The 12,998-nt window shown below is 40.0% G+C and overlaps 3 protein-coding genes across 3 annotated transcripts; 2 read left to right on the top strand and 1 right to left on the bottom strand.

Moving 5' to 3' along the window:
* The first annotated feature begins 621 nt into the window (after positions 1-621).
* LOC148102591 (afadin- and alpha-actinin-binding protein) lies at positions 622-3,518 on the top strand. The gene is made up of 12 exons (XM_087842600.1): positions 622-670; positions 815-915; positions 990-1,058; positions 1,146-1,269; positions 1,354-1,432; positions 1,525-1,645; positions 2,010-2,154; positions 2,266-2,369; positions 2,454-2,615; positions 2,824-2,938; positions 3,014-3,182; positions 3,358-3,518. The coding sequence occupies exons 1-12, from the start codon at positions 622-624 to the stop codon at positions 3,452-3,454; spliced, it is 1,335 nt and encodes a 444-aa protein (XP_087698726.1). The 3' UTR covers positions 3,455-3,518.
* An 874-nt stretch (positions 3,519-4,392) lies between these two features.
* nanos3 (nanos homolog 3) lies at positions 4,393-5,821 on the top strand. Its single transcript, XM_006790707.3, has 2 exons — positions 4,393-4,449; positions 4,542-5,821. The coding sequence occupies exon 2, from the start codon at positions 4,573-4,575 to the stop codon at positions 5,233-5,235; it is 663 nt and encodes a 220-aa protein (XP_006790770.1). The 5' UTR covers positions 4,393-4,449; positions 4,542-4,572; the 3' UTR covers positions 5,236-5,821.
* A 198-nt stretch (positions 5,822-6,019) lies between these two features.
* LOC118454150 (uncharacterized) lies at positions 6,020-11,645 on the bottom strand. The gene is made up of 8 exons (XM_087842599.1): positions 11,620-11,645; positions 11,260-11,299; positions 10,356-10,459; positions 9,518-10,269; positions 8,587-9,106; positions 7,617-7,756; positions 7,212-7,316; positions 6,020-6,278 (listed from the first exon to the last, which is right to left on the bottom strand). Exons 2-8 carry the CDS (start codon positions 11,291-11,293, stop codon positions 6,200-6,202), a joined length of 1,734 nt encoding a protein of 577 aa, XP_087698725.1. The 5' UTR covers positions 11,294-11,299; positions 11,620-11,645; the 3' UTR covers positions 6,020-6,199.
* Positions 11,646-12,998: the final 1,353 nt, after the last annotated feature.

Here is a 12,998-nt window from a genome sequence, read left to right as displayed (position 1 = left end):
ATTATACTGCGATACCTTTTGCCTGAAGGCAGGAGGGGAAACGGCCAGTGACCGGGTGAGTGATGACCGTCACGATCCTTTTTGCCCATGAAAGGCAGCGTTCCTTTGCCAGATCCCCAGATGGTGGCATCTTGTCAGTGCCGTTCTTTCTGAGACACTGCTACTCTCATGTTGCCGACGAATGCAACACTCTCTGCGGTGACTCTAGAAAGTGGTGAAGCCTGATGGGTTGGGATGAGTCTTTTTTAGCCTCTGTAGGAAGTGCAGGTGCTGGTGAACTTTGACACTGGAGGAGGTTGTCGGTCACATGCACCCCCAGGAATCTTGTGCTGTTCAATCTCCACAGCAACAATTTGAGAAGTAGTAGTGGAATTTCTTTTATAATAAGTAGTTTGATTGAATAATGGTCTAAAGCTGCAGTCTCCTCATTCATCATTGTCAGTGATAATTAACAAAAGTGCCATCACCTGTGAACACAGGCTGGACTCACCTGAGGAGGTTTTGCTGCTCAGGTGAGAGCCTTTGTAAAGTTATATATAGCAGCATTTCCTAGATGTTGTGCACATCAATTAGAATTGTAAAAACATCTACCTTTTGCTATTATATGAATTCTGCAGCCAGATGGCTTCCAGGTTTGTCCAAAGAAAAGACGACAGACAGGAGTACTCAGGTAATGACATCCTCTTTCACTTGAAAGAACATTATCTAAGCTTCCAGAGCACAGATTTAAAAAAAAAGAAAAGAAAAAAAGACATATTTGTATTCATATTTCACCTTATCTCCACCTACTTGCTTTTTCGTGTTTCTCCTGCAGACTCTCATCTGTTTAGGGATCCCAGTCTCAACCCTCTAAATGCGCACCCCCACAGCGCCTCCTGGTGGACTGATAGGGAGGAACAAGGAGACTCACTGAGGGTGTGTTACAATAAATTTAAGAGCACAGATTTGTGTTTCAGATTAAGGAGACAAGGTGAACTCTTTCCCTCTAGGAGCAGCTAAAAGAGATGGATGAGCATGTGGCCAGGCTTCAGGACATGCTGAGATGCGAGCGGGTCAAAGTAAGATGAAAGCATGTGCGAGGGTTTTCTAAATGAATGCCTTCATATTCATTTCCAATTCCTAAAGTATATCTCTCCACTTGTCAGTGCGGCCATCTGCAGCTCCAATGTAACCAGCAGGAAGCGGAGCTGCGACGGCGAGAACTGCAGGCCAACAGACTGAAGGAGCGACTGTCACAGATGACTGACAGACATAGAGAGAAAGGACCAGGTGAGATTAACCCCAGCAGTTTGCTTACCTCTTAAATATTTCTCACATCCTGTAACTTTCAACCCGTTATATTTTTCTATCCAGCCATAGAGGTGCTAAACTTTCCACCTGGAAGCCGGGGCAAAAAAGAACAGCCAGTTAAATCATTCAGATCTACTGCGAAGTACGTTAGCTGGTTACTTTCATGCATTTTCTGATCTTGGACTCTCATCAAATTGCTCTTCCTAATCTTGACTTGCTCTCTCCAACTCGTAGACGAGAAGAGGCAGCACTGCGTCTGATGCTGGAGCGAAGAGAAGCAGAGCTCAGGGAGGCGATGAAGCTGCGTCACAGTCTCACCACTTTACTTCACGCACTCAGAGTCGACATGGAGCAGGTGGGCAAAGGCTTCACTAACACCAGAGATGCTGAATAAGTGATGTTGAATGAACTGATCCAAAAACAGTCAAATGAAAACACAATCCCACCACAAGATCCTTTTAGTTTCAATCCCTGTTGCTGCAAACATTTGGAATGATACAACAGTTAATGAACCTTATAGTGACTGATCATATATTCATAAATCTGCTGCCTTAAACCACAAATTACATTTGCTGATTAAGACCATGTAAAGTTTAAAGTTCTGGAATAGCTACTAAAATAATGTCAAGATAATAAATACACGTTCAAAGCTTTTGAATATTTTTAACATTACAGTCTTCTTCCCAATCCCAATAAATCTATCTAAACTTTGATGTAAGACCCTGTCAGAGTCGATGGATGTGGCCCAGGATGGAGATAAAAGGTTGGATCAAGCTGAGGAAGCACTTGGAGAACATGTGACAGGCGGGGTTGTTCAGAGTTGGAGGAAAGTGCAGAGGCTACTACAGGGCATCATGTTTGAAGGTAAACCTCTTTCAAACACACTTTAAAGCAATCTGTGAAATATTGTCAGGTCAAAGAAGACTGTATCGAGTGTTGACTGGAAAACTTTTAAGAATTACAGTGTTCATGCAGGTCAGACTACTGCTGGTACCGACCAAGAAAAGCTTCTGGCTCAGCTGGAAGCTGAACTGAAAGAGAGTCAACATCTTGTCAGATTGCAGCAGCAAATGCTGCAGGTATTGCCCTCTAATATGAGGTAACATTCTTTGTCTTGTAAACTTTTGCTAGTCTCAGACTTTTTCCCCCTCATTTCTTTGAAGGATACCCTTGCTTCACCCATCCCCTCCGAACTTACTGATAGCTACTTTTTGGAAGAGTGGGAACGTCTTCAGGTGCACTGGGCAGAGCTCCATCATATGAGGAGGACTTTTGAAAGAGAACGTCAGTCGTTCACTGATGCCGCCATTCGACTGAGCCGTGAGGTTTGAAGAAAATAAGGCAGACTCATTTATAAAGGGTTATATAAATGTCATTTGCTGTCAGTTCTGATAGTGCCCTAATATGGTTTGTCTAAAAAAAATAGTTTATCCTGTTTATCAGGACACCATCACACTGGAGGATTGTACATTTTCGAGTGGTTCTCTTATGCAACTTGTTTTTCTGCTTTGTGTTTTAATGTTTTGTCTGCAGCGCTGTGATTTTGAGCAACAGAGAGCCTCTCTTCTCAAGCAGCAATATCTGTGTGACTCACCTCTGTTTAACAAAGGAGCGCCAAACAACAACAGAAGAGAGAGCGCTGCTCTCAGTGAGTGAAGTCGTTTTAATAGGTTTAAATAATTTACGTCAAATGCTTTGAAGTCACACACATGTTTGACTCCAGGTCTGTCGGGTTTGGGACCCACCAACATATCTGGCTGTCTTCCCCTTACTCCATCAACCTCTGAGTCAGGGACCGCCGCCGTTGCTGGATTACATCAGGGAAGAGGCAGAGTCCAAACTCCCAGCACTCCTGAGCTCTACTCTGCCCTCAATCTACCATACAACTGCAGGTTGATTGATATGACTCTTCAGTTCTCTCCTGCACTCCTTTCATGCAATAATTATTTAACAAAGTTTTTTTTTTTTTTTTTGGGGGGGGGGGGTTGTGACATGAAAACAAATACAACTTCTGTATATACTGCAAACTATGCTGCTTATTTTAAATATTGTTTCTGTATTGTATAGATCCAGAGATGTTGATCAGCACTCAGAAACATGGGACGCTGGAGCAGACAGGATTGGGCACACGCCCCATGCTCCACATTTAGATTGGTCATTTTAATGCAATTTTATTCAACAGAAAACTCAATTTCCCCTTTTTAGAATTGACAATAAATATTGAATTTTATTTATTTCCACTGTTTTTTTTTTTTCTTTCCTTTTTTTCATGTGGATGCAGTGCTGTTTGCTGTGATCTAAAGTTGTCAGTAGACTTGCACTATATTTTAGAGAGAACCTCAAGAATTTAGTGAACTGTAATTCCCTGCTGTGAACAACACTTTGCAACAGCAGAGTGGAAGATCTCCCTTTTAACAGGATGACGACCCAAGATCCGGACCAGGTCAGGCCGGTCATCTTCTATGACTTGTTAAACCCTTGTGTTGTCCTCAGGTCAAAAATGACCCGTAGGTGAATGGCAAACAAGTATATGGGAATCCTGAGGACAACACAAGTGTAAAAGGAGCATAGAGACTTTGCACGACAAAAGGGGACCAAATTCAAACAGGAGAGAGTACATAAGTTAACATGCAATAGTGGCATATTAACATTGGGAGTGAAAAGGAGTGGTGGAAAGTTCATCATGGGAGATCTCACAGCAGTCTGAGACTATAGCTGATACCATGAGGTTCTTTAAGATGCCATCGGCCTTTATCACTGGTTTAAGTTATTTGGATCCAGTGAAGCTCAGCAAATTCATAACTTTTGGGGGAGTATAATCCAAAATTTCTGAACAGTAGTTAAACTGGACTAAGATGGGCACTGAGAAGGCATCTACATATATAGAATTATGATTTATGTATTTCTGGCTCTTTAACTTTTAAGTCATTATCGAAATGAAATATAATTTATTTTAATGTTTATTCCAATAATGAAAAAGTTTGTATACTGACATATATAATTTGATATTGAAGCATGTTGAATATGTTTACGTACAGAAAATAAAATCTATGTACCCATTAACCCTCGACAAGGGCTGCGCAAACATTTGGAGGAAATTCACCTTAATTGGCCGCACGCGTTGGACACGTGCTCACGTGACTGGCTGCTGAGCTGTTGGTGAGGTCACACCATGTGCAATTACTAGTCGTAAATTCTGTGCGCAACGCGAGCCGTTTTGTCTGCTAAAAAACTGGGCCATCTTCCCGAAGGGGCCGAAAACATCGCCGGACTAGAGCTAGAATGAACGGAATGGTTTGGGGATTCCTTCATCACCTGCCACGCGTCATGGAGTCCGACAGCAAAAGTTTCCAGCCTTGGCGAGACTACATGGGACTGTGTGATACAATCCGAGATATCCTGGGTCGCAGCACCGTCTCCGAGTCCTCCCAGCCTGTGTCCAAAGCTCATCACACGGAGTGTGACGACATGAGTCGAGCTATAGTATCTGTGGGCATTAACGCAGCTCGCCAAGGTGGCCTCAGAGCAGAGAGCGCGCCGGATCCCTGCTCCCGCGAATGTGCACTAATGCGTTCCCCTGCTCGCACGGATCCAGTGGATGGTGTGGCGTATGCACCAAACGCAATTGATCTGAAAGTGACGCAAAACCCGTCGGGCTCCCGGGGGCCAAAAGATCGAAAGAAGACGAGTCGTTTCAAAACACCTGAGGCAGTCTTACCCACTCCTGAGCGCATGTTCTGCAGCTTTTGTAAACACAACGGAGAGTCTGAGCTGGTCTACGGATCCCATTGGCTGAAGAACCAAGAAGGAGATGTTTTGTGTCCCTATCTGCGCCAGTACGTGTGTCCTCTGTGTGGAGCCACGGGGGCCAAGGCTCACACCAAGCGCTTCTGCCCCAAAGTGGACAGCGCATACAGCTCCGTGTACGCCAAGTCCAGACGCTGAACCAGCAGGTGGCAAGGAGCAATAAGACCCTACACAGAAGGCAGGACCCTCGTTTCGTTTAGTGTGACTTTATTTTTTCTATTTGTGTATTTATTTTAGCACTAGTGTGGTTTTGCTTTTGTGTGCTTTTCATTTGCATGCTTTGGTTCGTTTGCTGTGTAGCTGATTAGAGTTTCTTTGCAGCTGGTCCTGCCAGCCTAAAATACCTCAGCTGTTTGGTGTTTGGATTTGAGAGGCACTTTCAAGAACGACTGCCAGATTTTATGTTTGGGAGGAGACATGTTTCAAAAAAATTAATGTATGTTTCTTTTACATACTTTTAAAACGTGGCCAGCTGATGTCCAGTTTCATATTTCCTGTCCATGCATTGAAGGATTATAACACTGTCAAACATTATAAGAGATGCAGTCATCATTAATAACTCTACTAAAACAGGTAAAGCATTATGTGACCATGTCAGCATTTTAAATTTTTAAAAATGAGTGACTTGTTCTTGTTTCTCTGATGTGTGCAAGTAGGCCTCTGTTCTTGAGGATAGATTATTTTATTTTGAAAACTGTAATTGTGGCTTTTCTAAAAATGTTAACGCCGTTGTAACTCTTCTGCCTTTGTGGAAAAAGTCTGAAAATTTCTCTGTGGATATTCTTGTGTGCTAAAAAGTCATAAATAACTAAATTGGTTAAGTTTATTTGCATTCTATGTTGTCAATTTTGAATTTTTTTTTTGACATTTTAAATGAGCCATGTTCAAATTAATGTGCCTAAATCACCAATGACAAGACACATGTAATAAACATCCATCTTTATTTGGGAAGAAGTGAAATGAGTCATTAAACTAAAAAAGCAAAACAAAACTGAGCTGCAGTTAACACCAGAACAGTAAACACTTTAAAACATGTGTTCTTTACCAGTGAACCACTGGGGCAGCAGTAAAATAAGGACTGAAGAAACCTGAAATAACTCTCTTAACGAGTTGAGCTCCTTGAACTTTTACTGCTCCGGCGCAGGCTCTCCAGCTCTCGATGAGCAGCCATAACTCTCCGACTAGAAGAAAGATGGAGGACCTTTATTATTTTTCATTCATGACAATTTAACTCTGTATCCGTCAAGCTGCCGGGTGGGCTACAAGCGTCATGGACACCCAAGCTTGTGAACTCAAGAATGAGATGATGTAGGACTTTAAGATAAATCCCAGAGAAGCATCTAGTAAAAATCTCAAACAAGTTCAAATCCAAATGACTTTGACCTTAAGGTCAGAGGTCAACTTCTCTGCAAATCACCAACGATCTTCAAATTTGTACCATAGGTGCATCTACTGGGAGGCTGAGAGAAGCCACTATTATATTTAATTTTGTCAGCGATTCTGTTTTACCATCCTCAACCCGCCGTGCATGTCGACGATGCACAACAGGTTGAGGAATTCATGGGGTTTACTGTTTTTCTGTATAATGTCAGTGAGAGTAGATGGCCCTACTTTGGTCATCTCAGGCACACAACTGTGGCTTTTTTTTGTGTGGGGCACCCAATCAGAAGAAAACTGCCTTGCTTGGAAGAGAAAGGGAGATAAAACATTCATTTTTTTTGGACATGTGCAACCTACAAAGTTGCTCTAGTGAAATTTTGGAGTTAGAAAATAGAGCAAGAACTGCCTTTTAAGTGACTGGTTTAAAGAATGGGAGAGGTGTGTAATAACAGATAAATGTCATGGACTTTAAAGGTGCTGCAGGATTATTCAAGCAAATTTGCAACTTAAATTTCAGTCTCTCTCACATCTACATACTTTCTCTTGCTCATCTTTGACCAGACGAGATCTACAGCTGGCAGAGTTGACCACATATGCTTTACCCCCAACCAATCACAGCAGGGAGGCGAGTATAAAAACAATTAAACTGACTAATGGTAGTGAAAGTCAAAAGTTTACCTATAGGAAGAGACGCTAAGACGCTGGTAGCTGAAAGAAGAATGGCATGTACTAACTTTAGAGAGGAGAGTTCTCTGATAAGTCCGCAGATTAGGTCTGTACCATCTTCATCACAGTCTGAGGAATCAGGGTCTTCCTCTTTCTGCATCGCCTCATCCTCACTATAGAAACACAAACATCGGAATAATTTAAAAACAGAGGTGTTAAAGCTTGTCTGTTAATTTCATAAGATGACCAAAGTACATTTTTAACTTTAAGACAGCATTGTCTCTTAAAAATGTCTTTTTTTTTGTATTTGAGACTATTTTTTAAAACAGTTTCTTGAATATTGAGTAAAATTAACACAGTAGAGTTGAAAGATACACATACAGAAACTTGTACATCTGAAGCATCCGACTGTTCGTGTGTGCAGTCTTTTGTGTATCAGCGGATGTACTGGTATTTCCTTGCTTATTTCTTACATTAGAACGATGGTGTTCAGCTGGGAGTCCGACACATAATCTAAGCACCCAGATCCAAACGAGTCAGCAGTGAGTGAGAGTGTCTGCGAGCGATCAGCGTGAACAGCTGAAGGACCAGCAGCAGGTTCATCGGGATCACACTGCATTTATAAACACAAAGAAACAAAAACAATAAATGCTCTTTCCACGTGATATGAATTAAGTAGCTATTTTATGTTGGGCTAATTTTCAGTTAATTAATTTCATAGTTTAGTTTTTTAAATATTAAAATAATTAATTTGTCAAATTAACATCACAAGTAAAGAGAACATAAGGAAAACTGACTGTAAATCAACACAGATAAATATACTAGAAACACACAAGATTGAAACATTTGTTCTTGATATTTTTAACATAAATAACTTATAATTTTACAGACAGTTTAATCAATAACTGATTAAGAGTTTCAGCACTAATGCCCAGTGCTTTTACTGGTGGTGCATAAGTGTGAAAGACTGTGATGACATTATAAACTACATTAATGAACCATTAAGGGGAACAAAAGGGCAAAATAAGAAAGATTTAGTCCTTTAATCCTTAAAATAGAAGAAGAATAAAGTTGAAATGTGGAGATTAAAATTGTTGTTTCAGGTCATAGACGTGCCACGGCTGCTAGAACCTCTAAAAAATGGTTTGTGCTGATGAGTTAGTGAAATCATACTTGCAAAATTAAATAGCTGGCAATGGACAGGTGCAAGGATATCGATGGCTACGCCCTCATGCAGTACAGAGGGGAAACAATGGCAGCTGAAGCTGTTTCCCTAGCTCATCTACACAGGGCATTTTGTAGAGCTTATACGAGCTGTGGAAGTTGTTTGACTTGAAACAACAACTGTAATCGCCACATTTTGACATTATTCTCAAAATAATACTCTTGTTGCATAACAGTCTGTTCCTTCCCTCCGTTTTAGGTTTTAGCACCACTACTTACACTGTCTTTCCTCTCTGAGACATTGAGTGTTGCTGCAGTCTCACAGATTTCCACAGAGCCACAGTTTAATCCTCCCATATTGGTGTGTGAACAGGAGGCATTTTTATCAGCTCCATCACCACTGAACACATTCCCGGTGATCTCTTCCTCCTTCTCATCTCTTGTTCCAGTAACACTGTCCACCTGCAGAAGGAGAGCCTGGCCATCACTCTTCTCATCTTGACTTGTGCAGAAAGACATGGCAGAGCTGCAGTTTGCTTCTGCTAAGCCAGCTTCCTCTTGATTTTTAGGTACTTCAGCCATAATTTCATTGGTACAAACTTTGAGTTCTTGGAGTTTTTGGCTGCCCAAATCCTCCCCTGCTTCTTTTTCTGCAAGGTGATCTAAGTCACCGACTTGCTCTGAATCAGTAACTATGCAATCTTCACGCTCACAACCTTTTCCCTCTGAGCAGCCGGAGTCGAAACCAGCAGTGGAGCCATCTGAAGGACTGACAGCAGCACAGGCTTCACTTTCTGCTCTGTGTGTTCTCAAAGAAAGAAATGACAAATTAGTATCTCTTGTATTTTACATATACAAGTCAGTTTTAAAAAGTCATTTGAATTTTTATAAACCTCTTCTGAAACGGTTATTTGACATCTTGACTCGCAATGAAAACAGCACTTTGCATTCTTAATTTTTCTCTTTGTCCTGTGATTTTCAATTCTGGAAAATAAAACTGTCTAAACTGAACTCCAACTAATCATTAACTGAAGTTCATGGTGTTTAAATTTTAAATGAGCAAAACTGTTACGTGAAACCTCTCTTTTAGGTAAAATATAACTAATGTAACAGTAGTTGTGTTGATGTTCCTTTCCAACACTGCTGGTTGCTAAAACAGTGTAAAACTCTAATAAATGTAAAAATGTAATAAATGTATTATTACACTTACCTTTCATCTCCTTTACAGTGACTAGGCTGAAGCTTTATCTCTTCCTCTCTCGGCTCCCCGTTCTGCCCGTCTGCTGGGATGGATGGAGGTGAGGATGGTAACGGGAGTGAAGATGTGTTTTCTTCCACAGTCACAGGTTCAGCTGTGTTCTCGCAAATAGGTTTCTCCACTTTATCCTCTCTGTTTTGCTCGTTTTCACGCTTTTGTGTCATTAAAAAATGACTCCGCTCCTTCTCTGTCAGGCCACACATGCCCATCCTTCGCTTTTTCTTGGCTGGCAATCCTGCTACAGACCCCTTTGTGACATCACCCAACCACAAGTTGGTAGGTTCTTCTGGGCCAGTGTGTTGATTGCTCTCCACATCAGAGTTCTCGTTTCCATTCAAAGCAACCGGGCAGGACTGGACATCTTCTTTGGTGATAGGCGAGAAGACCTTGAGCTGATCTGTGCGTGTGTCATACAACGATCTGTTACATTCATCTAAATCCATTTCCTCCTCATTTGTTCCACTCTTGTTGGTGAAATTTTCAGAAAGTACTTGAAGGTCCTCCAGCTGAGAATCACTTTTGGGATTGTTAGCATCTTGCTCTTTAAGTTCCACATTTGTAAAGCAGCCTGCATCTTCTTCCTGTTTTGTGGCACAGGCTTGATCTGCTTCCTGCTGATTTGTAGTCTTAGCACATTCCTGAGCAAGAGACTGAGGACACTGTGGTGGTGTGGAAACTACTGCTGTGTTATACTCTTCAGCATCCTGGAGTTAAAGAAAAGACAAAGAGAATCAAGCAGCTTGTCTTAATGATATGTGAATGTAGGTTCTGTTTCAATCACCTAAAGTACCTGTTGATGTGGAGCCTGAACATCATCGGTTAGAGAAATGTCATCACTTGGACATTCTCTCTTTCTAGACCTGAGTGACCGAGCCTGGGGTGGAGCTAAGTCTTCTTAAAACAAAGCAATCCGTTCAATTAATTAAATACTGTGGAGAAGAATCACTACATATAATCATCATTAACATTTAGTTGGTGCTATGTCAAAGAGGAGAGTCAAACCCTTTTTAGTTCTTAAGTCACATACAGCAAGTTTAATCACAAGTAGGCCAGACAAGTAAAATTACTATATAATACCTTATATATATTTATGTATTATTAGTAGGATTATTCCAAAATGTTTATCCTTTATTGCTATTTATCTTGTGTTAGCCTTCTGTAACAGGAGTTACAAAATAGTTATACAAAGAAATGGCTTGTTGTTTTGTGACTCTGCATTATTGTACCTAATCAGTAATAATTGATCCAGTCCTTTTACTCCACATAAAATATCATTATAGATGATGTTATATTTCCTGCTTCCCTCTTAGCCAGAAAGCTCTTGAAAAAAATTAATGTCAATGAGAGTTTTGTCTATAAATAAAGGATATATAAAAGTCACTTTGCCAAAAACTGATTGCAATATCTACTTTGTGGCAGAAATGTTATTTCATCAGAGATATGTTGAGATATGTTTGATAGATTATAGGCCAACAAGTCATTTACAACAGTTTAAATACTGGTAATCACTCTCTGGCACAAGACAGGAGTCACAGGACACAGCACAGCACACTCCTTTAAATGGACTGAAATCAAATTCGTAACTTTTTTCAAAATCAACTTATTTTAAACCATAATTAATCTTATGTAAAATTAATTATTTATATTCGGCGGCTAAATTAGCAAATATCTGTGTCAGTAGCATCTCCTGTTACCACTGCTGTTGATCTTCGTTTTGCCTTTCGCCATCTCCTCCTACGAGAAAGATAAAGACGTGAAAATATCAAAGATAAACAGCTGATAAGCCAGCTAATTTAAGGTTATGCAAAAGAGTCAGCTAACTGTTAAAGACATTTTTCTCGAAACAAATGTATTAGCTAGCTAACAAACGTAAACTTTGCTTACTCAGTGAGAAAACGTACAGATAATCGATTAAATGTGTCTGCTTACATTAAGTAATAAAAAACACGAGGATTAAATAACTCCTGTGACAAACTGACGACTTTTTTTCAGCTGACTTTTTCTTCCCACGGGGACATACGTCCACCCACCAGATGCACGGACCGTGTGCTTACGTTTTACGTCAGTGATGGACGTGTTTCGTCAACACTTGAAGCTGATTTCAAAAGCAACTCAGTTCTCAAAGACCCGCAGATGTTTCCAGCCTGGTACAAAAACGTTTCGTGGCACTTTCCCCATTTCACAAAAGTTGTATTGAAGTAAAGTATTTTTTTTTAATATAACTTATCCATCTGGAGTCAAATAAGGCCTGAAGTAAAGGGCTTTTGTTAGCAGTGGTGTTCCCAGAATCTTAAAACACTGGACTTTCAATCTAATAGATAACAGCACAATAATAGCACCTTTTAAAATTTAATTTATATATTTTATAATAAACTGAATACTAAATGTCAAACACTTTCTTCCTAAAGCTTAAAGTCTCACAATTATTTTTTAAGCAACAGGAGTAAAACCTTAAGAAAAAAAGTAAAAATGTTTAGTTCAGTTTTTAATGTCAGTTTAAAGTAGAAGCTCTGAGACAAAGGCCAGTACTGGCCTTCTACTTCCATTGTGCCATAATAGCCCTTTTACTGTTTTTTAACTCTCACGTCTGTCTTGTATTTTGGAAGCTCACCTCTTCTTCACCTTTCCTGCTCTTTTGCTTATCAATCTGCTGCCCTCTTAATATCCTCTTTCTCCCCGTGAGGAGTTTGAATGTTCTCTCTATGTTCTTTTGGATTTTTCTCCCAGTATTCCAATTGTTTTCCAATATCCAAAAATATGCACCTGACTGAAAATTCTAAATCACCCACCTGATTTGGCTACTAATTTCAAAATAAATCTGATCGTCTGAACATTAAACCAATGCTTATATGTGATTTTCTCTAAAATGTGAATTGGTTTGCAGGAAATCTAATTGACCAATAGATGGTGGCAAAAACACAGATGAACGAAGCAGTTACTAGTTTGTGCTTAAAGATAACATTTAATAATATATACTACTAAGAACTACTCGATAGATTTGACATAAAAGTTTAATATCTCTAGATGAAGGAACAAAAAACTATTTTGATGTTGGGCTCACAGGTGATGAAACTGTACAAGTAAAGTAGGGAGTAAACTTTTTTTCCCTTGTTTTTGGAAGTACTGCTTAATTTAATATTCATTTAATATTACTATATTCTCAGTGATGTACTTATGAGAGTAAAATAAGATCAGAACCTGCTTATCCTCCTGTAATTTCTGCCCACAGCTCCACTGATGTGACCATACCATTTTGTGAGGGGTATGCCTCACCCCTGCTCTCACTCCTCAGCACCAAAAACTCAAAGATAGTAAAAATCTATCCAGGTGGCATCCCAGCATTCCACAGAGTAGTAGTTATTTTTATTTTTTAAATCCATAACTCCACCTGAGTTAAATGCTATCATTAGAAAAAGTGAATCAGAACTACTGA

The sequence above is a fragment of the Neolamprologus brichardi genome, chromosome 6, assembly GCF_056152115.1.
Source record: "Neolamprologus brichardi isolate AB-2024 chromosome 6, ASM5615211v1, whole genome shotgun sequence".
NCBI classification, from domain to species: Eukaryota; Metazoa; Chordata; class Actinopteri; order Cichliformes; family Cichlidae; genus Neolamprologus; species Neolamprologus brichardi.
The sequence above is the reverse complement of the archived record's forward strand: the minus strand, read 5'-3'. Positions and strand labels throughout refer to the sequence as shown.